The sequence below is a fragment of the Trichosurus vulpecula genome, chromosome 8 (assembly GCF_011100635.1).
Source record: "Trichosurus vulpecula isolate mTriVul1 chromosome 8, mTriVul1.pri, whole genome shotgun sequence".
In the NCBI taxonomy this organism is placed as follows: Eukaryota; Metazoa; Chordata; class Mammalia; order Diprotodontia; family Phalangeridae; genus Trichosurus; species Trichosurus vulpecula.
Genome location: NC_050580.1, coordinates 186,965,134 through 186,990,926, shown reverse-complemented (window position 1 = coordinate 186,990,926; position 25,793 = coordinate 186,965,134). Strand labels below are relative to the sequence as shown.

At 40.1% G+C, this 25,793-nt stretch overlaps 1 protein-coding gene across 2 annotated transcripts in view; it reads left to right on the top strand.

Annotated features, from left to right (window-relative positions):
- The window catches only part of LOC118830141 (neuroendocrine protein 7B2), a 70,798-nt gene extending 45,298 nt beyond the window's left edge, over positions 1-25,500 (top strand). The window contains exons 3-6 of one of the 2 annotated variants that reach the window (XM_036737040.1): positions 1,955-2,104; positions 8,179-8,288; positions 20,009-20,062; positions 24,958-25,500. In XM_036737040.1, coding sequence (XP_036592935.1) covers positions 1,955-2,104; positions 8,179-8,288; positions 20,009-20,062; positions 24,958-25,053 — 410 coding nt within the window. In that variant the 3' untranslated portion in view covers positions 25,054-25,500. Of the gene's footprint in view, positions 1-1,954; positions 2,105-8,175; positions 8,289-20,008; positions 20,063-24,957 lie in introns of both variants that reach the window. The other variant, XM_036737039.1, reaches the window with a different exon arrangement.
- Positions 25,501-25,793: the final 293 nt, after the last annotated feature.

The window sequence follows — 25,793 nt, the reverse complement described above, 5'->3', positions numbered from 1 at the left end:
ATAAAAAGAGGCAAAAGATAGTGCCTACCTCAAGGAGGGGCAGCTATTTGTCATAGTCTGTTAGAGCACTGGGCCTGGAGTCAGGAAGACTTATCTTCTTGAGTTCAAATCTGAACTCAGATATTTACTAGCTGTGTGACCCTGGGCATGTCACTTAACCCTATTTGCCTCAGTTTCCTTATCTGTAAAATGAGCTGGAAAAGGAAAAGGCAAACCATTCCAGTATCCTTGCCAAGAAAACCCCACGTGGGGTGGCAAAGAGTGGGACAGGACTGAACAAACAAGAACAACAAACCCTCAAGGAGCTCACAGTCTGGTGGGGTCATCTCATGATTTCATTTGATCTTTAGAACAGCCCTATGAGGAAGGTTCTAGTAATATCCCTATTTTACAGATGAGGTAGAGAAGGGTCAGAGGTGTTTTGACTCACCTGGGCTCATACAGTCAGAGTCCACATAGGATTCAAAGCCAAGCTGCTCTTGATGCCAAGTTGAAATCAACATCAGTGGGGGGAGCACTTACACTAAAAGAAATCTTGATTCCTTAAAATACTGATATAGGATAACGATTGATATTATCCTGCTTACCTCACAGAGTTATTTTGAGGATGAGGATGTGTGAAGAAAACAATGAAAAAAAATTGTTGCTATAAAATGTAAGGTTTATAAGGACGATCCAGAGTCATCAAGACCAAGGTTAAATTGTGTTAAGTATTCTTGTTGAAGAAGGTAGAGAAAAGGTCCCTTCTGCTTCTAAATCAATAATCTTATTAATACAGCATAAAATCCCTAAGTTTGTGGAAGACGTGGTATACAATTAGTTGGGTCCAAAAAATGTTTTCTAAGAGAATCGGATTTGCTTTGGTTTTTAAAAGGCATCAGGAGATGGGTGTGCTGGTAAAAGTTTAATAATTGGCTCACCAGAAAAAAAGCTTACAAACACTGTTTAATATGTATTTTTCTTTTTAAAATAAGTTTTTATTGATGTCTTCTGTTTTTTACATCATCACAGTTATCCCAAATATACTTCTCCTTCCCAGAGAGCCATCCTGTTTAACAAATGGTCTTTTTTAAAAGAGGAAAATCATATCAGCATAACTGATCAATACATCGAAAAATACAAAAGCATATGCAGTGGGGAGCACCTGTGGACCTCCTTCCTTGAAGGGGTGGGTTGGGGGTGTCCTCTCATATCTCTTCATTCAAATCCTCTTTGATCTTTATAATTTTGTTACATTCACTTGATTTTTTTCAGCGTCGTCCTTTCCATTTACTTGTTGTAGTTATTGTGTTTTTGTGTTGTTTTCTTGGCTCTGCATCAGTTCATGTGGATCTTTCCAGGCTTCCCTGTATTCATCATACTCATCGTTTCTTACCCCATAGTAATATTCCATTACTACAGTTTGTTTAGCCATTCCCCGATGAATGGTCATCTATGTTGTTTCCAATTCTTCGCTATCACAAAAAGTGCTGCTATTAATATTTTGGTGTATATGGGAACTTTCTTCTTACTGATGACTTCCTTAGCATATAAATCCAATAATGGAGGCTCTGGGCATTGTAATCCCTTTACTTACATAATTCCAAACTGCTTTCCAAAATGGTTGTACCATTTCACAGCTCAACCAATAATGTATTAGTGTGCCTGTCATTACACAGCCTCTCCAACATTGATTATTGCCATTTTTTGTCATCTCTGTCAATTTATTCTGCATTATTAACATTTTTCCAAAATTTAAGTCTAAGCTATCAATGGAACTCTGAATAATAGCATATTGCCAATTCACAAAGTATACATGTTCACACTGAAAATTTAACAACCATCTCTCAAGAGCCTGTTTAAACTGGCTCCAGCACATCCCTGAAGTAGGAACACAGTCTGGTTGAGAAGTGAGTGTCAATCTTTCTGGTCTCCTTGTCTACATGTACCTGAGGCTGTTTTATATTCCTTATAGGTGGTGCCCATGAAGGCCTGCAGCATTTGGGTCCATATGGTAACATCCCTAACATCGTGGCTGAGCTGACAGGTGACAACATCCCCAAGGACTTCAGTGAGGACCAAGGCTATCCAGATCCTCCAAATCCCTGCCCCGTTGGAAAAACAGGTAATGGGCAAGCATGTGGATATGTTCCCAGGGAGAAATAGGTTTGAGATTATAAGCAATCTAAACCTAGAAAGTGCTAATGGTAAGCACTGAGAATTACTAACAGTTCAGTTCCACTGGGCAGCCCTGTGTTAGAAAGTGAAGGGGCCAGGTGAATTTAATTTACAATATATAGTTCAGTCATGAGGCCCAGATATATAATTTTGCCAAGATTTTCTCTCTCTGTCTCTCTGTCTGTCTCTCTGTCTGTCTATCTGTGTGTCTCTTGTTATTGTTCAGTAATGGCTGACTCTTCATGACCCTATGGGCCATACTGTCCATGAGGTTTTCTTTTGCAAAAATACCTGAGTGACTTGCCATTTTGTTCTTCGATGGATTAAGGCAGAGGTTAAGTGACTTCCCCAGGGTCACACAGTTAGGAAGTATCTGAGGCTGGATTTGAACTGGTCTTCCTGACTCCAGGCCCAGTGCTCTATCCACTGAGACATCTAGCTGTCCCTCTTTCATCTGCCATCCATCATCTCCCCATTCTCGTTAACTTTAAAAAAATCACTATCATGCCCCCTCCAAATTCTTCCAAAACATCTTTCTCTTTTCAATATAAGATGTAGACAACTCAAGATTATCTACCCTCAGGATTATCTACACCCATTCATTTGTCCTACTTTCCCCCCTAACTACCAGCCTTTGGATCTGGTCAGCCCCTCCCTTTGCAGGAGGTGGTAGGGGTGTGGGAGGGGCACAGTGCTAACAATTTCAGATCTATTACATCATAAGCTCTTTGAGGGCAGGGACTTTCTTTTGGCTCTTTTTTGTATCCCCAACAGTTAGCGCAGTGCCTGACACATAGTAAGTGCTTAATAAATGTTTTTTGATCGATTGATCTCTGTGGAGCTGGAAGGGACCTCAGGGCCCATCTAGTTGAACCCCTTCATCTTCCAGATGAAGAAATTGAAACAATGAAGGTGACTTGCTCGGATTCGTACAAGTGGAACCGTGTAGACATAAAATGATTTCAGTTCCATCATCTCACTGAATATTTATTATTATGACTGTCCTAATTTTATAGGTAGGAGCCTAGGCTCATCTAAGGTCACATAGTAAGTAGAAGAGTAGGAATCTAAACTCTGGTATTCTTTCTATTATGCTATAGCACCTCTCTGAATATACCATGGCATAGTGGAAAGAAACATAGCTTTTGAGTCAGAGGACCTAGGTTCAAATCCTGTCTCTGATACATCCTTGCCTATTTGACCTCGGGTGAAGCCACTTAAATTCTTCGGGCTATGGTCTCCTCATCTATAAAACGAGGTGGTTGAATTAAATGGCCCCTGAGGTCCCTCCAATTTGTAGATCTATGATTTTGTTTGCCCAGTAAAGGTTAAGCAAAAAACCCAACTGTCAACTTGAATACATTTTAACAATTCTGATAAAAGATCAGATATGGAGGCACGGGTAAAATTTTCTGTAATATTCCAGTTTACTACCTTCCTTTCCCTTCCCTGCTGTCTCCCCTCAGGTCTGCACACACCGTTTCTATGGATAATAGTGAGAGGGCGAGATTATTTCTAGCGTTTCCTGTTAAAGTTGTCCTGGACAGTGTTACTCATATAGTAGTTCTTCTTAGGATGTGGTAACTCATGTCACCAGGATAGGCCTGCATCTTGATGTAGCACTGATAATTTTGGCAGCCCTGGCCCGAGGACCCCTCTCTCCCTACTTTGAGGCTCTTTTTGAAGTAAGACCTTTGTTTTTAAGCTAGCACTCAATGACTAAGGATGTAATTCCCCATTTCCCTTTCTCTACTTTTCAAAGTAACATACAAAGGGCTACCACCTGCCATTTCTATCTCAAATTAAGATAAAATATTGTGTCTAAGTGTGGACTGAGTTGGAACCCAAAGTTCTGATTTAATCCAGTTACCTGCCAGGGGTCATCCATTTCAGGGACAAATCTATAACTTTCAGTAGCTCATGGATTCTGTGAAAAGGAATCCAGAGTTGGGCAGGCAAACTGAATCGGAGCATTAGGGTATAGGGTATCAATATGCCTGAATACTGCTAACCTTGGTCTCTTGGTGGTGCAATTTCCTCATTATTGAAATGATTGATTTTGTCGATGCTTGGTGTTATTTCAAGCATTACAGAGAGATCAAGAAAACGTCTCAGGGACCCCAAAGGGGATGTTCAGGAGTAGGCTTTGGACTCTGCTGCCCCATGAAAATCCCTCTTGGGCTAGAGCCACTAGAGGAGGTACTGAGCTGGCACAGCAACCATATGTCCTGGAAAATCTAGAATAGCCCCAGTTCCAAGAAAAGAAAGTGTACTTGAACAAGACTTCACAAAAGGAATATCTTATATCAGATCATGCATCTTGGTTTTTTTTTTTTTTTTGTGTTCAGAAAACATGGTCACTGTAACTAACAGGAATCTAAGTGATTGCGTGTGACTGAGCAATGTGGGTCTGCCGGCACAGTGAAAAATTAGATTTGAAAACAGGATTGGAGGAAAACCTGAATCACTGCATGGCTCAGATCACTTCAGCCACATATTATTTGCTTGTAGAATTTTGGATTCAGGGAGAGGAAAGACCTGTACCAAGTTTAAGGAACAACAGTCCCCAGGGGCAGCTGGCTGGATTGATTAGACACAGCAGTGGGCCTTATTCATGTATTTAGAAGGAGTGAGTTCAGAGTCAAACATTTTGGGTTTGTGTCCTCCCCACCCCTTCCATATCTCCAAATTCTACCCATCCTTCAAGGCTTGGCTCAAGTCTTACATGCTTCATAAAATATAAAATCCTCAATCTGGCATTTAGACTCACTTTAGCCTGGCTCTCAACTACCTTTCTAGGCTTATTTCATAATATTACCCCTCAAAGTACTCACCTTTCTAGGCAAATTGGCCTTTATCCTGTCCCTGGTGTATGACATTCTAGCTCTCACCTCTGTACCTCTGCTCTGGTGGTCCGCCGCGTCTGGAATGTTTGCCCTCCTTCCCTGGGCTTTGTAGGATCCCTCGCTTGCTGCAAAGCAAGCTCAAAGGCCACTTCTCATGTGAGGACTTTCTTGATCGCTACCCCAGTTGTTAGAACTCTCTCCATCTTGAAATTGCTTTGTATGTACTTTACATTTACTTTTCCTCCTCTCCCTCCCCCAATTGAATGTAAATCCCTTGAGTAAAGGGGATGTATAGTTTTTGTCTTTGTATGTACAGTGGCCTGCACATAGTAGGTGTATAACAAATGTTTATTGAACTAAATTTACAGTACACAGATCTCTTCTTCTAAATTTCTCAAGTTCTGCCTGTATTTCTCATTTTAAACTTAATCATATACCTCATTGTGTTATTTTTTTCATGATAAATGAGTTGAGTATCGTGGAAAGGTTACTATGTGTAAGGCCTTGCTAGGTGAGAGTTAAGTGACATTCACTTTTGACCTCTGAAGGGAAGAGGGGAGAAAAAATGCTGAAGTCACACTAATTAACTAACTAGTATTTATGTTAAGGTTATGTGGAAGGGACCAAAAGATCATTAAGACACAGCTCCAGTTCTCAAGAAACAGTTTTGGAGGCGGGGTGGAGGGGAGATGAGATGGACATTCTCAAAAAAAATTAGGAAACAATACAAAGTTTTATTAGTAGAATGTAAGCTTTATGAGGGACAGGGTCTGTTCCCTGTTAGTCTTTGTATATGTAGCACTCAGTACATTGCCTGGTCTAAGGTTGGTGCATAATAAATGCTTATTCACTGTTTGGTATCATCAGGTGCTAGACTGTATGGTATAGACCATAAATAATATTGGATGTCAGAGAAGGAAGAGGTCAATGTGGACTGTGGTATAAGCCCCAAGTCTCAGCTTTCAGACCTCCGTGCTTCCAATATACTACCTTGAAAATTTAGTCTCTAATTTAAAGAAAATTTATCCTTTAATTCTCTCAATATGCTTTCTGTGTCATTGTGGAAACCATAGGGAAATCCTCATCTATGTTGTTTCCTGGCCACAGAGATGATATTTTAAGTTCTCTGGTGTTTGGTGTCCCAGTTATCTGACTCCTACTACTATGTTCTCATGACCCCAGTGGGCTCCCACCCTTCAGCATCACCCAGGAAATCACTTCCAGTAAAGGATTAGAATCCATTCCACAATATTATCATCCAAAATAATGTGTCTGAGCACCTATTTTTGCTGTAATTTTCTCCATTCCTACCAGAGTGACATCCTGATGGTTGCAGATGTAGGGGTTAGATAACGTTCGCAGTCAGGAGCTCTGAACACTGAGCAGACACAGTAGAGCTGCATTAGAGATTCTTTGGTATGCTAATGACTTCCACATTAGGTTCATGCTGCTGAGAGGCCTTGTGTGCATTTCAGACTGCCTTGAAAGACTTGGAAATGCTCCAAGAAACTAGACACAGGACATACCTGGCTGATTGTAAATAGGCGCCCATTTTCAGCACTTATTTGATGTCTCATCAGCCTTTTGAAAACAGGTCCTCACTCCTCCCCTCAGCTTCTCATGCAACCCATACTCCCTATGTTCTTTATTGGTTGTCCAAGGCACATAAAAGATGGGCAGAATGAGTCATCTCTAGAGAATCATAAGATCCAGAGGGGCTTTGGAGAGTGCTGAGGCCAGGGAAGCTTTGTCCTCCTCTTAGCAGGGAGGTGATGGAGTATAGGTGTGGAATGCAGAATATGTAACATGGACAATATGTTAATTTATTTGACTGGACGTATTCGTTACAAGGGAGAGTTCCATGGAGGGAAGTCATTGAGTGGTGATAGTGAAGTTTAAAAAAGGCATCAATAAAACATTTACAAAAGGGAAAAAGATTTTGAAGACACTGTATCTGAATGATAGTGTGGTCTAGTTAGAAAGTTGACCTTTGATTTAGTAAGACCTGAGTTCAAGTCTTGCGTTTGACCCCAGATTAATAAACACATATACTATACCCATTGAACACAGAATGGATGTGTGGCAGACTAATGGCTGCTCAAGCCTGTTACTTAACCACTGTGCCCCAGGCAACTCCCACAGATGATACCATTCTACATCCTTGGAAGGAATGTCCATATTAGGTGCTACCTTACCTAGATGAAATCATATATCTGAACCCAAAATACCAACAGCAGGAAAGACAATGCCTATAGCACCAGTCATGCTGGGACAGCCATTAGCCCAAAACACACACGCAGACACACACACACACACATACACACACACACACACACCTCTGTTCAGTGGCTATGGTGTATGTGTTGTTTATTAATCAAGGGGCACATTAAAATATGCAAACTGTACTGGTTATGCAAAATACACAGCACTTCCTCCTCCCTCTCCCCCCAAGGAATGTGTATCTCATATTAGAACTATAATTAGCCCAAACTTCTCCTGAGACAAATTCATTTTGTGGCTGGGTGAGTGAAGTAAGGTCAGGAGAGAATTGTGGATGTGGTTATATCCTGGGCCTCTAGAGATCTAGCAGGTGAATCAAGAAATAGTCAAGGTCATCAGCAGGGGAGGGAGGAATCACACTTTATCTCCTATCATTGCCCTGGGGCAGAGTCCCATTTGGCCTCATGCTGGATACAACTGTGCCCCAATATATATTAGTCAATTAAGGTTTATTAAGTGCTTACTATGCTCCAGGTGTTGTGCTAAACACAATAACGATTATATATAATGCATTATTATATAACATTATTTATCATATTATGTAGTATTATTATGTTTACATGAAATATATTTTATATGTAAAATAAATTGATATTACACTTTTCTCTAAGGAGGACAAGGTATTTCCAAAAATCACCATATCCCTCTGAAGTAACTAGAGAGAAGCAGCCATCATCATTTTCAGTTTCCAGATGGAGAACAGGCCCAGAGAGGGAAAGTGATTTGCCTGAGGTCACAAAGTGAGTCAAAAGGAAGCAGGACTAGATACATGGGATACAGATGGGAATGTGATTCAGATCATCAGTGGCCTGCCTTGTTCCTGTTTACCTTTACCCATGGGGGCATGCATAAGTTGCTTAGCTATTTCTCAAAGACTTCTGGCTGTTTGCAGTAGATGATGGATGTCTGGAGAACTCCCCCGACACTGCAGAGTTCAGCAGAGAGTTCCAGCTGCATCAACACCTTTTTGATCCTGAACATGACTATCCTGGCTTGGGCAAATGGGTGAGTTCAACTTAATTACCAATTACTGAATGACCAATCATAGTTGCAATTTATATAATGTTTTAAAATTTACAACCTAAGGGGCAAGGACAACTCCAGGGGACTCACGATGGAGAATACTATCTTCATCCAGAGAAAGAACTGTGAAGTTTGAATGCAGATCGAGGCGCACTACATGCTCGCCTCTTTTTGCTTCTCTTTTGTTTTTGTTTTTGGGTTGGTTTTTTTTTTTTTTTGGTTCTGTTTCTTCTTTCTCATGATTCATTCCATTGGTCAAAATTCTTCTCCACAACTTGACTAGTGCTTAAATTAATTCAATGCGAAGTTATACATGACAGTTATATGAGATTCCATGCCGTCTTGGGAAGGGAGGGGGGAGGGAGGGGAGAAAATCTGGAACTCAAAACTATGTAGAACCATGTGTGGTAAACGAAAAATAAATAAATAAATTAAAAAAATTTACAGAGTGCTTTACGTACATCATCTCAACTGAACCTCAGAGCAAACCTATGGAGTAAGTACTACAGTTATAATTATTCCCATTGGACAGAAGAGGAGACTAAGAGGGGTGAAATGGTTGCGTAGGGTTGTACTGATAGTCGGTATCAGAGGTGAGGTTTGAAGGCAGATCTTCCTGACTCCAAGCCCAACACTCTCTTCACTGTTCCATCCTGTGCCTACATTTTCCATACTCACTTATCGAAGGTGCTAAAGTAGAGCTAAATCATAATAGAGGAGATTCGGACGGGAGGATTGTTCAGGAACAGATTTATTAAAAGCCTACGATGGGGAAGGACCTTGAGCAGTTTCTTGATGATATATGTCATCTGCCTTGGCAGCTTCCTGACTATATAGAATGAGTAGGTAAGTATTTAAAGTATTACAGATTAATATTTTGTTGGCTAAGGAATGATGCAGGATAAGCATTTTACTCTTTGGAATCTGGGTCTGGGTTATTTGTGTCACTTACCATGGTGTAATACATAGAAAATAAGGCTTCTTAAGTAAGGATTTATTTTTAAAATTAAATTAAATCAGTAAGTATTTATTAAGTCCATACTATGTTTTTGAGACAGACGTTTTGTTGTACAGTTTTCATCTAATACGGCTTCCTTTTGAGGGAGTGAGTTTCTTGTCACTGCAGGTGTTAGAGGTTCTCTTCCTGGAGTCTGTTCCCTCATCAGTGGGTCTTGGAGGGCAGGGATCCAGCTCTCAGACCCTAGTCTGGAGGTATTCCCCTCCAAAGGCTTATTGTCATATGTGGAGACACTGCCCACTCTGCCCTGTGTCACCTGAACCATTGGGGAAAAAAAGTGACAATGTCTTAGCCCTCCATTACTAGGAGGCTGGAAGGCTGCTTCTGACACCAGGGTCGTTGACTCAGCATCTACTCTTCCCTTCCCCGTCTCAGTACTCTGGAGGATCACCAGGAATTACACCTTTACCCCCTCCTCCCTGGTATTACCATAGAATCTCAGGGCTGGAAGGAATCTCAGAGATCATCTAGTACAACCTACAGCTGAAGGCAAATTCCTTGTACAACATATTCAAGAAGCAGTCTCACAGCTTTTGCCTGAAAATCCACTAATAATGGAAAACTCATTACTTAGGCAGCCCATTCCATTTTTTGATGCTGCTAATTAATAAGCTTCCCCCCCCATACATGAAGTCCAAATTTGTCTCCTTGCAGTTTCTACTAAGTGCTTATAGTTCTGTCCCCCTTGGGTGGGGGGCGGAGAGGATTAGCAAAACAAGCAATTATAATACATAGTTAACACTTATATAGTACGTTAAGGGTAGTGAACATCTGAGGAAGGAAGGATTTGAATTCATCCTTCCTAACTCCAAGTCCAGTGTTCTCTCTACTATGGCACTTGGCTGTCTAAACCTTCTTCCATGTGACAACTATGAATACTTGAAGACAGTGATCATACTTATCTTCTGTTTTTTCTTCTCCAGGTTAAACATCCCTAGTTCTTCTAACTAATCTTCATATGACATGAACTCGAGACTCTTTACCATCCTAGTTACCTTCCTGTGGATATTTTCCCACATACCAAAGTGCTTCCTAAAATATGACTCCCAGAAGTGAACATAATTCTCCAGATGTGGCCAGACAGAGTGGAATACAGTAATATCATTTCCCTCATCCTAGACATTATTCTTCTCTTAATGCAGCTTGGGGTTGCATTAGCTTTCTTGCCTGCTGTATCTCATTTTTGACTCATTGAACTTTTGGTCCATTATACTTACTACCTAGATCATTTGCAGATGACACTCTCCTCTCTCTGTCTTATATTTTAGAAGTTGATTTTATGAACCCAAGCGCAAGACTTTACATTTTTCCATATTATACTTCATGTTATTAGATACTGTTTGGAGATAGAATACATTGACCCAACCTGTCATCATTGTAGAAGTCTGGAGAGTGATTGCATCTACTCCTCTCTCATTGCTTCAGTTATCAGCTTTATGGTGATGATTTTGTAATGAAATCTGTGTATCTAAACCTAATGTCTCCGCTGAATTCAAATTCAACCTTTGCCAGTTACCTGTTTGATGTCACTTGGTTGTCCTAATGGCATCTCAAAGTCAGCATTTCCAAAACAGCACTGATCATTATAATCCTTGTTCCTGACCAAGATGTTCCAAACATCTCTGTTTCTGTGGAGGGCATCATCATTCTCCCAGTCACCCAGGTGTCATCTTAGACTTTTTCTTTTCTTTCACAAATCCCATCAGTCACCAAACTTGTCAGTATTCCCTCTACATCATCTCTCCTCTCCTCCTCCTTCTTTTTACTCAAACAGCCACTACCTTAGTTCAGACCCTTAGCATCTCTTAGCTGGGCTCTTATATTAACCTCCTAACTGGTCAACTGGTCTCACTGATTTCATCCTCACCTCTCTTCAATTTATTCTTCACACAGCTGGAAAAGCCATTTTCTGAAGGCACAGCTACACTTCCCCTGCAACTCCAATTCCACTCCAAAATCCTTGGTGACACTCTATTGGCTGTAGGATAAAATACAAACTCCTCAACCTAGCATTTAAAGCCCTTTAAAATCTTTAACCAATCCACCTTTCCTGAATTATTTATCACTTATCTTTGTATACTCTGTTCCAACTTGGGCAGCTAGGTGGTGCAGTGGAAAAAGTGCTAGGCTTGGAGTATGGAAGACCTGAATTCAAATGTTATCTTGCATATTTATTAGCTATGTGACTCTGGACAAGCCACTTAAACTCTACCTCAGTTTCCTCAACTATCAAGTGGGTTTAACGATGGCACCTACTTCCCAGGATTGTTGTGAGGATCAAATGAGAGATTTATAAAGCACCTAGCACAGTACCTGGCACATATTAGGTGTTTAATAAATTCACTTTTCCTTCTCTCCTTCCTTAATTGTCCTACTGTTCCTTCATTCAGTATTCCATAAGGTCTTGTGTTCAAAACTGAACTCTGCTATTTATTATCTGGGTGATCTTGGGTGAGTCATTTAACTCTGAATTTCAGTTTCCTCATCTATAAAATGACGGGTTGGACTAAATGGTCTCTTAAATTCTCTTCTAGCTCTAAAGCCATGGATCTATCTTATCGTCCAATGCCTTATGACTCCCAGGTCCAGGACTCTTCCTGCCATTCCACAATGCCTCTTTAGCTCGATGTGAGCTGTGTCTTGAATATAAGTAGGATGTGGAGAAAAGTGGGAGGAGAGAATTCAGAAAGGAAAGCGTATAATAAGGGTAGCTAGCTTAACTGGAATGGGGCATTGGTATTTGGGAGCAGTGCAAAATAAATTTGGATTGGGAGATTGGAACTAAATTATGGAAGATCTTTAAAAAGAATCATAGGAATATCTATTTAGAGCTGGAATGCATCTTAAAGTCGTCTAGTCTGAATCCCCTGATTTTACAGATGAGGAAACTGCAGGCCAGAGATGGGAAGTAGCTTGCCCAAGGTTACCTGCTTAATAAATGGCAGAGGTGGAATTTGAAACCTGGGGTTCCGACTCCAAATCCAGCGTTCTAGGAATTTAGGCTTGATGTGAAAGATAGGGTTTTGAAGAAGAGACTGATATAATACAAGTGCTCTTTATTGAGATTAGTCTGGCAGCTAATGTCAGCTAGGAGGCAATTTAAAAATCATAGACGAATCACAGTATCTCAGAGTTGAAAGAGACCTCATAAGTCATTTACTCTGACACATTTAGTCTGGTGACTGAGAATCTACTCTATGGCACTCCCAATATGCACATTGCAAAACTTCACTTGAAGATGTCTGTTGACCAAGAACATGCAGTCTTCCAAGAACCTTTATTCTATTTGTGGACAGCTCTGATTATTAGGAAGTATTCTTTTACATCCAGTCAAAATCTATCTCTTGACAATTCTACACTTTGCCACCTAAGTTCAAGCAAAAAAAAGTTTATTTCCTGTTTTGTATGATCGTTCTTCAAGTTCTTGAAGACAGTGATTATGTCTTTCTTTCTGTGTCAATTGATACAAGAATTTTTTTATAATTTAAAAAATAATTTTACTATACTTTGCTATAATTTCTCCTATCTGCGCATATACTCAAAAGAGCTCACAATCTAATGGGAAGCTCCCATGTTCCTGTGAGGCAGGTGCTGCTATTATCCCTATTTTACAGATAAGGATAGTAAAACTCAGAGGTTAGATGATCATCTCCCCAGTCAGCCATAGTGGTGGTAGTCCTAGGCCTTCTTTAATCCTTCCCTTTCCTCCAGGATAGCTTTAGAAAAGCCCCTATAGCAACGCAAGTATAAGATCATCAGAGTCTAAGGTGATGGTAATGGAAATAGCTGGTAAGGGCAGGAAAGGAAAGAAATAGTGATGAAGGAATTAACACGACTTGGAAATTGAAAAAGGAAATTGAATAGAGGAGGTAGAGGATAGAGAAGAACCAGATGACACCAAAGCTTTTGGCCCGGGAGATTACAAGAGTGGTGTTTATTTGGAAGGAAGTCAGTGATAACTTCTAGAACATAGTTTCAGTAAGATGGTGAAAACATAAGCTTGTTGTCAGAGGGATAAGGAGCTAATGAGTAGAGAGAAATCAGGCAGACAATATATTCTAGGACTTAAAGGAATCAAATTTGGATTGTAACTAGAAGGGACAGGAGGATGAAGTGGAGGTTTTTGTTTTTAGTTTAGAAAAAACCCATGCACAGTTGAGGTAGAAATGAGTTTGTGAAAAAGGAGGGATTAAATAGATACTAGTGGGGGTGGGGAAGGGTATCTGTAAACTCTCAATGGAGGGGGAAGAGATTGAGTCCTGAGTATAGTTGGATGAGCTAGCGTTAGAACGAGAAAGAGAGATCTCCTTTCTTTGAAACCGCATGGAAGGCTGACAAGATAGATGTTGATGTGAAGATGACAACATATGGGGTCAGATGATCTTAGTCACTTCTGTAAATTCATAGGTTGAGATCATACTCTTAGAATGCGATGGGAAGAAGAATTGGTAGCTTAAGAAAAAAAATAGGTATTCACTTGGCATTGGGGAGTATATTAGGGAGACAAGAGAGATCAAAGTGGAAGTCATTCCTTTACTCTTTACTCTTTAATGGTCTCAATTTTTCTTGGTTTTACATTTTCTTCCAGCAGTGCGCTGTGGTGCAGGGGTACGAATAGAAAAAAACAGAAGCTGGGGATGGAAAAAGTTAGGCAATAGCATATTGAGTTTTGAAGAAGGAGTCTGAGTGCTATAGAGGGCAATGCTGAAGAAGTAGTTGACCTTGGGAAGTTGAGAGGCAATCTGAACAGTTAGATGAGAACTAATGATCTGGGTGGAGGGTGGAGCAGGAAGTACTGAGTAAATAAAGGCTCCAACAAAGGCAGAGAATACGTTTAGTGGGCGAGATGGAAGACATTTTCCTTTTTCCCAAATTTGGCTCATCTCTTTCAGAAACCCTTTCTAGGGTAGCTTCAGTCATTCTAATAACTACCCAGTCTGTAATTCACATCCTTGAATAATTAACACATATGTGTAGTATATCTATGTTTCTGTCACTTGTTTTATATGCATGTATCAAGGCCAAAGGCTAGAACTTAGACTCCCTATAAGAGAGAAGAACTATTAGTAAATCCATTAATTTAGGTCATGTTTTGAAGTCTGTTATCAACTGTGATCATTTGTTTTAACTTAGCTTTCCTTAGTTTATTGCCTTATTAGTGACCAGTACTAAGAGTTAATTTGGGGGGCGGAACCAAAATGGCAACTGGAAAGCAGGGACTTGCTTAAGCTCTCCCCCAAATCCCTCCAAATACTTGTAAAAAATGGCTCTGAACAAATTCTAGAGATGTGGAACCCACGAAATAGCAGAGGGAAACAGGTCTCCAGCTCAGGAGAGCCTGGATTTGTCACTGGGAGGGTCTATTGCACAGTGCTGGGAGCAGAGCGCAGCCCAGCATGGGCCACACCAGGACAGACCAGACTGGGAGTCAGCTGGCCAGAACAAGCCTTAGGTTCCATGAATCATTGAGCTGTGGCAGCTACCAGACTTCTCAACCCACAAATGCCAAAGAACAGGTTAGTGGGAAGATGCTGGATCGAGTTCAGAGCAGTCCAGCCCCATCCCTGCAGAGGTGGTGCAGCGGTGGCGGTGGCAGCAGCAGGAAGCTCCTGAGGCTGCTTCCAGAGCTCCAGCATCAGCTGCTTCCCGAGTCCCTGGCTCACACAGTGGCAAGAATCTAGCAGCGGATCAGAGAGAGAGTGCAAGGAGTGCTTTGTGAGCACAAAGGCAGATTCTCTTGCTGTGCCCTGCTTTGTTCTGGATTGTGGTCCTGGTTGGCAGTTCTTGGGGGAGGAGGAGCACTGCTGTGACAGAGCCTGGGGTGACAGTGGAGTAGAAGTAGCTCTGAAAACAGCAGTGCTTGGACCCTAAAGCTTGGGACAAAGTACTCTCTACTCTACAAGCAGTCATACCCTGACAAAAAGTTCAAGGGTCAAGTAGTTGACTGGGAACATGAACAGGCAGCAAAAATGAACTCAGACTCAAACTCAGACTCAAACTCAAACTCTAGATTCCTTTTTTTGGCGACAAAGAAGATCGAATCATACAGCCAGAAGAAGTTAAAAAGTCAAAGAGCCTACATCAAAAGCCTCCAAGAAAAATATGAATTGGGCTCAGGCCATGGAAGAGCTCAAAAAGGATTTGGAAAAGCAAGTAAGAGAAGTACAGGAAAAATTGGGAAGAGAAATGATAGTGATGCAAGAAAACCATGAAAAACAAGCCAACGACTTGCTAAAGGAGACCCAAAAAAGAGTTAATTTGCTTGAAATTCGCAAGTATGTGTGTTTTTTTTAGTATGGTACCACAACCTCCAGGCAGTATTTTCACAGATTTGGAGTTCTCAAGAAAGCATAGTTTCTTGTTTCTTGTGTAGTCCTATTAAGAACAATGATATGAATATATATTACATATACATATATATACGTGTATATATATGTATACACAACACGCACTCACATTAATTGACTTGCCTATGGTCGCACAGATGATGTGTCTCAGAGGTATGACCCAAACCTACATATTCCCCCCTCCATATATATATATGTTATATATATCTTACATATATACACAATTAACATTTCGGTCAATCAATCAGCGGCCTAGGCAACTCTCTTAAGACAGATGTTTTAAAGATGAGTTGAATTAGTGGAAGGAGTTTCCACACTGATATTTCTTCATACCAGTTGAAATCATAGGTCCAACATATGCATTGTAATTATCTCTATGATAACTTACTATTTTTAGTTCCTTATTATTAGAGATTATTATTCATATAGTTATTTAGGGTTTGCAAAACACTTTGCATATATTCTGTCAATTGAGCCACATGACAACCCTCTGAAAGTATGGCAGGTATTAAAACAAATTAGGAAACCAAATCTCAGAGAAATTAAGTGATTTGCCAATAGTCAATGCCCAATCAGTAAGTGATAAAGTCAGGATTTGAACCCAGGTCTTCCTTACTCCTAAGTCCACTACTCTATCCACTGCATCTCTAAGCTAAGCATCAGTGTCTGTCTTGTCCCTTCCATTAGATTAAAGGCACAGAATATTCATTCTCCTTTGTAATTTTCCACAGTGTTCGATACAGAGTAGGCATCCAGTAAATGTTGACCAGGGAGCTTTAAAAACTGGATAAATTCCTTTTCATTACTTCACTGATATCTCCTGGGAGGCAATCACGCCTACAAAGGAGGGGAGTGAAGAGTTGCACTGCAAGAAATAAACAGCCAATCCACTCTGATGCTAAATAGCTTACACCTGAGCTCAGTGAGGGTTCTTGTAAATTTTGCACTCCTTTCCCTCTTTATCCTTGAATTTAATGTTACTCAGGAAAATAGTTTCTGACCTAGGAAGACAAATATTTTCCCTTTCTAAACATGCATCATTAATCTTGATCAGCACCTTGGATGACTCTAGAGCATTTTCAGTAAGACAAAGCAAACTGGGCATGGTGAACACAGTAGATGGGCTGGATGGGGACACTCTCCTTTGTTCAGCGCTGCAGACGTTAAGTTAACAGTAAAGTCACAGCACTGTCTTTGGTTTAACTTGCCTTCTTTCAAATGGCCATTAGTCTCTCACCTATGCTTAGGTATTTCTGAGTTCATGGCATGGCTGGGTGACTTCCCCCTAAACCTAGTGTCTCAAACTCTATACAATCAGTATTTAAAACTACCAGGATTTAGTTGCTCCCAACCCAAGGCTTATATGCCATTGCACCTAACTCTCGGTAATGGACATACCCTTGCCATGACCCTGTCTGCACTTGGTTTCTCCTCACTGTGTACAGCCCCATTTGATAAACCTAGTAGATCATTCATCCTGGGCAAGTAGCTCTTTGCAAGGTGGTACCAAGATTGGTATTGAATCACATCCCCCTCAGTTGACCATGTTTGATCAAGCCAAGACTGGGCGGTCATTTGTCATGATGTTGAAGTGGGTTTAATACTTCTTTTTAGAATATAACTAAATGCCTTTTGACAGCAGTACACTGAACTGTCAGAGAAAGGTGTTCCTGAGGAAAACCTTCCAGAAGTGGAAGGCTCGCTTACTGAAAAATACAGTATAAGGCAACAACTAAGAGAGTGACTCCAAGATACCACAATGCCCTGTGACACTTTCTCTCAGTGGAAATAAACTTACTGCCTTTTATTTGTTTCAGCATCCCATAATTACAGAGCTGGTAGAGATTCCCTCTCATATGGGGGTTCTTAATCTGAGAATCCATGGATTTATTTTTAAAAATATTTTGGATAACTATATTTCGATATAATCACTTTCTCTTTTAACTCTATATATCTCGTGCATTTGAGACATTGTTCTGAGAAGGTTTTACCAGACTGACAAAGGGATCCATGACACAAACAAGTTAAGAACTTGGTTCAGAACCCCTGCTCTAGTTGAATATCCACTAAAGTAGGTTCCCTGTCATCTGTGCATGTTCACCTCTGCTGAAGCACACTAGATGTCTAAGCTCTTCAATAAAGGCTAGGAAGCCTCTGTTAGAGTCTGGAACCTGCCACCTCCTTTGAAAGCAGCTTGGCTTAACCTGAGGGATTTGGGCTCCTAGAGAAGTAGATTGTTTATTAGCCTTCATTTTGTTTTGTCTTCCTGCTCCATCTATTTCTGATAGTTCCCTTGCCTAAAGGACAGTCAAAGTCAGGGTTGCCAGGGTCCGCCTTAGTTCCCCTTGAAGCTTAGAATGGAAGCAGGCCTGAGCACGTCCTGATGACCTGGGATGAATGTGAGAGTGATACTTAGGGAAAGAGCTAACAGACAGATTGCATTATAGAAGATCAGAATGGTAGGATCATAGCTGTAGAGTTTGAAGGAACATCAGAGGTTATCTGATCCTACTCCTTTACCTCACAGATAAGGAAACTGAGGTTAAGTGACTTTCCCAAAGTCACAAGAGTCAGAGAAGGGGTTGTTGTTTTTGGTAGTAACAATCTCATGGAACAAGGTAGCTCCAGGAAGTGCTACTGAAGAGGAAAACCAAAAAAATGTTTTGCTTTATCATATCCTATGATATTAGAATTCAGGTAAGTCCCATTCCACTCTATCCCATCCGTTTCTGTTCTAATCAGTCCTTTCCTGTTCTATTTCATTCCTTTCCTCCCATCCCCATTTTGTTTATTCAGCAGATTGATTGGTAACCCCATTTTGCTGTATCAGCTGTCCTGCTGGCTCCACACCCATGCCTGATCAATGAATTTGATATTGTGGCACAGATGGAACAAATCCCACTCTGCCCTGAGTAGTGAACAAAAATTCTCACATTGAGGTGGTTTTCTGCCTGGTGGTGTTAACACTAGTGCCACTATGGACATTGGGAAAACATCACATCCATAGAAAAGGCAGCCTTCAAGCCCAGAGTGTGATAGGCTTATTCCTAGAGGGAACAATCTACATGTCTGCCTTTTCTCTCTTCAAATGTTAATTTGAACTGTTCCCCAAGAAAGCCGACGAGTGTGATTGCAGCCAAGGACGTCCCTCTTTGGCAGATGGAAGGGCTCTTTGCCTTTCCTTCCCTGGCACAGCCTCCATGCATAGCTGAGGTTGGGCAAGAGATATGTATTGTGAATCAGGGAGATTTTAATGAACATGAAAAGTACAAAGCTCATTCTTGGCACTTGTCATTTTTGTCTCCACATCTATTATTTCTTAAAAAAATGGTTGTGCTCAAACAATTCAAAAGGATACAAGCACAGAATAAATTTGTACTTCACCAAAACTTTATGCTTCACTCCCTTTATCAAAGTTAAGGAAGCTTATTTAGAGTAAGATGAATCACCTCATTTATACTTTATTTTCACTTCATTAAAAAACCAAACTAAACCAAACAACAGCCAGCACAAACACCACCATTCTCCTTCTCCCATCCCACTCACAGGTTAAGTTTTCTGTCTTTTATAATCATAATCAAAGGAAAAATCTGTTGAGCATGTGTCCTATATTCTTGAGCTTATTTGACTCTACTATGTGTTTGAAATATAGCAATATGTGGAAACACTTATACAAACTGTGGTAACAGAGCTTTTTTCCCTCAATATAGCTTTCCTTGCTGCCAAGAAGTTTTTTTTGGCAGTTTTTAAAAGGTTCACTCTATTAAAAATGTTATGGACCAAATGGTTTTCTTAGCATCTTTACTGGGGGCACTAACTTAAAATTACAGATGGATTGGTTGCAGAAGCCATGATGTTGAATTTATTTACTTGGAGGATTGTTACAAATAATCAAACACTACACCCCTGGAGCAATTAGTTTATACAGTTTGTTAAAGGGAGTTAGACACCATTCTCCTCTTCTCCCCTGCCCCCCCAATCCCCCCATGGCTGTTTTCAACCATAGCCATTTCATGGGGAGGCGCTAGATCTGTGCTAGACTGGTTTCTAGTGCTTGTAATTTAAAATGTATTTTCCTATTTATATGATTGTTGATGACACTGCTGGGCCCCTGGGCACTCCAAAGGTCTTTATTAAAAGCTGAAAAACCACTAACTTTTCTCTTGTGGTTTATCTTTCTGACACGACATTCTTTTCATCTAGTTTTGTTTCCAAAATATGTGTATGCAAATGTTCACAGGAAATACAGCGTATTGCTTTTAAAATAGACATTCACCAAATTTGATCCTTACTTCTGCATTTGTTTTTTTTTTCTCTCCTCCCCTCCCCCTCTCTAGAACAAGAAGCTTCTTTATGAAAAGATGAAGGGTGGACAGAGACGGAGAAGGAGGGTAACTTACAGTCATCTGCTTGACTGTTTTTCTGTGTGATGTTATCTGAAGAGGGTTGTTGACAAATGCTGAGATCTCAGGTTTTTTCTGAAGCAACCTGAGAGTCCCATCACGTGCATTTATGAAAAATTAGGAGAGTGGTCCAGCATAAAGATGGAACTTGCTCTGAAAGAACGTCCCAGGCTCTCTGATTGGCTACCGAGACTTTGGACTACAGTATTGAGAAACATAGGCCTCATAGCTGCTATAGTTTCAATTCATTGAAAACTCATTAAGTGCTTACTCTGTTTCTAACTGTGCTAGGTACTGTGGGAGATCCCAAAGAAGCCACTAAAATGAGCTCTGCCCACAAACCTTTGATAGGGTCCAAATATTTGTTTTTCTGTATGAGGTCTCCATGTGATAAGCTTGAGTGCAGCCTGGTTGAGAAGGCAGCTTACACATATGAGATACTTCCAAAGTGATACAATAAAGTCAAGGGCTAAATTCCATGGTTCAAACTAATTTATATGAGCTTTTTTGTTAGAGAAGCTAAATTCAGCAATTTCCTCATTCAGTTTGCCTAGACATATTCCTGTCCTTTTCCTGGCCAGATTATGGTAAAAGTTTTTAACTGAGCTATGTTCGTTTGCCACATGTCACATGTATCTCTGTTTGAAGATTTCAACACCATTTCCTTACCCTAGTCATCCAACATGGACTCAACTGTTTACGCTCTTGTTTGACTATTATGACATTTCCTTGAAGAGAACTGAATGGACTTAGGCTTTTAATGAATTTTTTTAAGCACTGAAGCTCCCAAGTTGAACATGTGAAGCTTTGCTGTCCCACCAACACTTTACCCTTAAAGGAGTTTTACAGTCTTATCTATTACCCCTTCCAATTTGATGAAAATATGGTTGTTACCAGGTCAACGCCTATTTTGTGTTGAATTTTTAAAAAGCAAACCAATGACATCACCACAAGCTTTTCACATGGAGACTGTTAATTCAGAAAAACAAAACAAATAGTTGGGCCCTATCAGAGGTTGGAGAACCAGACAATAATAGTTGCAAATTGTTCTGAATAGTATTATCGAATCTATTTCCTTACTCTGATGAGTTTTCCTTCTTCTGGCCTTAGAGTTGTATGGCTGTCCAGCAACAGCATTTATCCCCAGTAGCTCCATGTCACAGAGCTCCAAGCTTCTGCCTCAACCTGAGAAAGAATAGATATACCCAAAGCAGGATTTATAAGAGAGACTAATAAGTTATCAAAAAGGAGAGAAAAATACCTTATTTGGCAGAATTTGTTTAATTACACCGTTTAGAAGTCTGCCATTTGAGAATGAATAAGACTTCCATTTGCAATCTCATAGTTGGGGGTGGAAAAGGACCTAGGGAGTGGTGACCATGGTGGAACATGCAGAGTTCCAGGTCCCTACATCCTTCTAACTATGCTAGTAAATGGCCATTATATGGAGATTTACCAAGAAGGTGTCCATGATTTCCATTTCCTCCACTCTGCATGGTACATAAATGACATCTGCAGTAAATTCAGCAAAGAGCCTCAGTTTTTCTCCATTCCCTATCCCACCATCCATTGGTCCTTTCTTAGGGAATGTCAGTGGGTGACTACTTAGGTCTTATCCTTATGAAACCCAGATACCAAAATTTCAGAACTATGGCCAGGGTTTATATTTATATACTTCCTTTACATGGAAGAGACCTAGAATTTATGTCTATGAAGGTCAATGTGACCCAGTGGTATCAAGTACTGTCTGTTCTTCTGGAGCATACAGAGATCAGGTCCTCACGCCAGAAGTATTGGGTCTCAATCCTCTTGGGTAACAGAAGTTGCCTTCCCTATAATCAGTACTCAGATGCCCTTCACAGTTTGATTGAAGACCTTAACCATCTCATTAAGTCCATGATTCATAAAGGAGAAATTCTGGACTAGTTTAAAAGCAAGACTTCTCCCAAAGAAGCTTAGCATAGGTTGTGGGTTTCCAGACAAAAAAAATCAAGAGCAGAGATCCAATTCTTATTTTTGTTCCAGAGGAAAGAAAGAAAAAGAAAAGAAAGTGAAGACCTGAAAGTGCTAGATCTGGCTCCATTAACTATAAACACTGTATGATCTAGGATGACTCAAACTTTGCTGTATCTCATTTCTTCTAATTGTGAATGGGGATAAAATTCTTGTCCCCCACCCCCCACCCCCCCCCTCCCCCGCTCTTACCCCTTGGCTCAGCGACAGTATGATATGGAAGTGCCTTCATTTCTTTAGAAGAAAGATGCTATATAAAAAAACAGAATTATTGACTGTTGTTATTAAGAGGTAGAATAGAATATTAAGTTTTGGTTATCCATCAATTACCCACCAACTCCAAAATTTAAAATTATATCTTTGGATTTTAATGATTCTGTGTTTCCAAAGAATTATAGTGACAAATTATGGTTTCCAAAGAGTAAGGGTGAGGCAGCTTTTAAATCCTGCCTCAGGCACTTAGCAGCTATGGGACCCTGGGAAAGTCACTTAATCAATGTCAGCCAAAGTGCTTGGTATATAATAGGTGCTTAATAAATGCTTGTTGCCTCACCTCAGTTTCCTCACTTGTAAAATAGGGATAACAAATAGTTCCTACCTCACAGGGTTCTTGTGAGAATGAAATGAGATAACAGATATAGCACTCTGCAATCTTAAAGTGCTCTATAAATGCTACTTACTTTTAGTATTATTATTTTTTTCATATCTCTTCTTTTATGCCAATCCTGTGAGTCTTGGAGGGAAACAAGCTATTATTCTGATAGAAGTTGAATCGCAGGGAGACTGAGCAACTATTACAGAGGCATATCTGAGAGAGTGGCGGTGCTCACACATAATGAAGATCATAAAAGTTGACATTTATAGAGCGTTTCTAGGTTCTTTACCTACATTATCTCATGGGAGCCTCATAGCAGACCTGTGAAGTAGGTGTTATTATCCCCATTTTACAGAGGAAGAAAGTGAGAGGTTAAGTAACTTGCTTGTGGTCACATAGCTGGCGAGTATCTGATTTGAACCCCGCTCTTCCCCATTTCGAATCCAGCGTGTGCTACTACCCATTGTGGTATGCTGTCTCTCACAATGTGATCCTGCTTTCCCAGCTTGTGTCTGCTAGTCTGTTTGCTGGACCATAAAAGCTAGCTTTAACAGGGCACTGAAATTTTCTCACAAATGGAGGCACTGAATTGGAGTGGAACTTTTTGGGTGGTTTAAAAAACATTCAAATAAATTCCCTTTTCCTTTTCTCTCCCTTCCTGTTATTTTTCCTGTTCCCAGCCTTCACCACCTTTTCCTCCCTTACCCCTCAGTATGGCACTTCCTGGGTCTGGGTAGATGGGGAAACATTAAAATGTCACATAAAAACCCGTTGCCAGTGGTAATCTCCCTAAACTTCCATCTTAGTCCAAAGTGCTGCATATGGTTTAGATGAGACTTTATGCGATCATCCAAAGCTAACCAAACATTCAGATTTTTCACTTGTAAAACACTTTTCAGTCAACCTTTAAATGTCTTACTCACTGTTCAGTCTTAAAACATATTCAATTAATATTGGAGAACTCCCCTTTATTTAGTCTAAAAAGCATTTACATTCATCTAAGAAGATGATTTCCCAGAAAATGACTTTAAAAAAATAACATATCACCCTTCATGTAGGAATTTCCACAAATTTCAACCAGGTTGATCTGTTTCACTTCTGAGCCCATTCTTGACTTGCTTTGAAGTAGAGCCCCAACAAGAAAGGATACAGTGTTAGCCTGAAAACCTTCCCATGATCTAGTCATTTAGCTGTCAGATGCAAAAGCTGATCCCCCAATCTAGTACTCAGGGGAGCATGCTTAGTTAAGTGCTCTAAGTGAGCTTAGCACCTCCATATGAAGCCTTCAGAAAGGAAATGTGGCTTTTCGACCAACATGGAGCCCCATCTGGACACAAAGCCTCTAAAAATGTTGCCTCAGTGTCTGTCTATGTGAATTTTACATGTAACTGAATTGCTAATCATTCTGGAATCATAAAATCCCACAGCTCCTTTATTATTTTTGTTGGGTCATTGGAAAGACTCTTCAATAAACAAATATCTTCAAAAGCTTTTACAACAACTTTACTTCCTGCTAAAGACTATATTGCAAGGCTCCAATTACTTGCTTGAACTCCAAATACTACAAAATAGATGTGAGTTGGAGCAGTAATGGAAAAACTTTTGACTCATTCAGCATACCACCAGAGGGAAGAGTGTTACATAATATAGAGGCCAGCACTGGACATACAGGCTCCTCCCAAAGTGTATAGCTTTTGAATTTGACAAACTAGATACATGTAAGTACTGGTGACTCCCACCATGCATCTCCACTTCACTACTATTTAGTACTCGAATAGAAAAAAGTCACTGATAACAATGAAAAAATTCTCTTCAGTAGTTATTGAATTTCAGTTTCACTTCTAGCATGCTTATAAATCTTCTTTAGAGCTATTTTTAGTAAAGTATTTGATAAAACAAAAAAATTAAACCACCCACAGGAACATAGCATGAGAATTTTCCTGTATGTAGGGATCAATAGCTAGGCTACTGGGAAGCTTATTCTCCCAAGCACTCATATTGCACTGATAAAACAAGCCAGATTATGGGGCGGGGGGAGGTTGGTTGTTAGCTATTCTACAGGTTTAAGTTAGAAACATAAATTCTGGTTAGCACTCTGGAATAATAATTCAATCAATGGGACTCTTCAGTAAGGCTTCTCACAAAATGGTCCAGCTTATATCTATAGGGTCATTTGCTCACGTAATAGGCATATCATAATACATTGTTTCCATATGTTTTCCTGTGTTATGCATAACTGATCCTTTTTTATATCACTAAACTATGTATTTTTCAGAACGTGAACCCCTATCTGCAAGGGCAGAGACTGGACAACGTGGTGGCAAAGAAGTCTGTACCTCATTTTTCCGACGAGGACAAGAATGAAGAGTAAAGTGAAGAAGATAGAAGAAAACAGATGCGGCCCATTAGATCACAATATTGCTTACGTGTATTGACTATTAAAACCCTAGTGAATGGCAGCATGTTTATTGTTTATGTAATTATGGATGAAAAGCAGCTGTATTTATGACATTGTGTTGTCATAGATAAAGAAAAGATGGCTCTGCTTTCTGTTAAATTACAGCAATAGGAGCTTTTGGGTTATTTTGTTTCAGGCCTGGAGTGAGCTTCAAAATTAAAGTGCTTTTGATAGCTAGTGTATATGTCTACAGTCATAAAAAGTAAGACCATAAAATTTACTCTTTGGTTGTAGTTTAAATGGTATTTGGAGCTCTAGTTTGATACCTATTACTGTAAAAGGCAGAGTTTGATTTTGATCGTTTAGTTCACCAAGCCCTTGGGCATTGTTATACCCCAATAAATATTATTTTACTCATGAGAAGTAGCTGAGGCTTTCTACTTGGCTCTATCTTTATAAGTAGGCCTACAGACTACCATGTTTATAAGGCTCTTTAAAAGTGCACTTGGTAAGCAAACTTACTTGGTCTCTATCCTGCTGTTCATTGGACTTCTTATGGCAAGTTGCAAAGGTTTCCTCTTGCCCAGATGGCTGAAGAGATGTGCAACTTGCTCTCAGTATAGACATTAGAAGTTTAACAAAATGATTTGCACAAACACATTCGAGATGGAACCTGGTGAGCTTATGGCAACACTTCCATATGTTTTCATTCA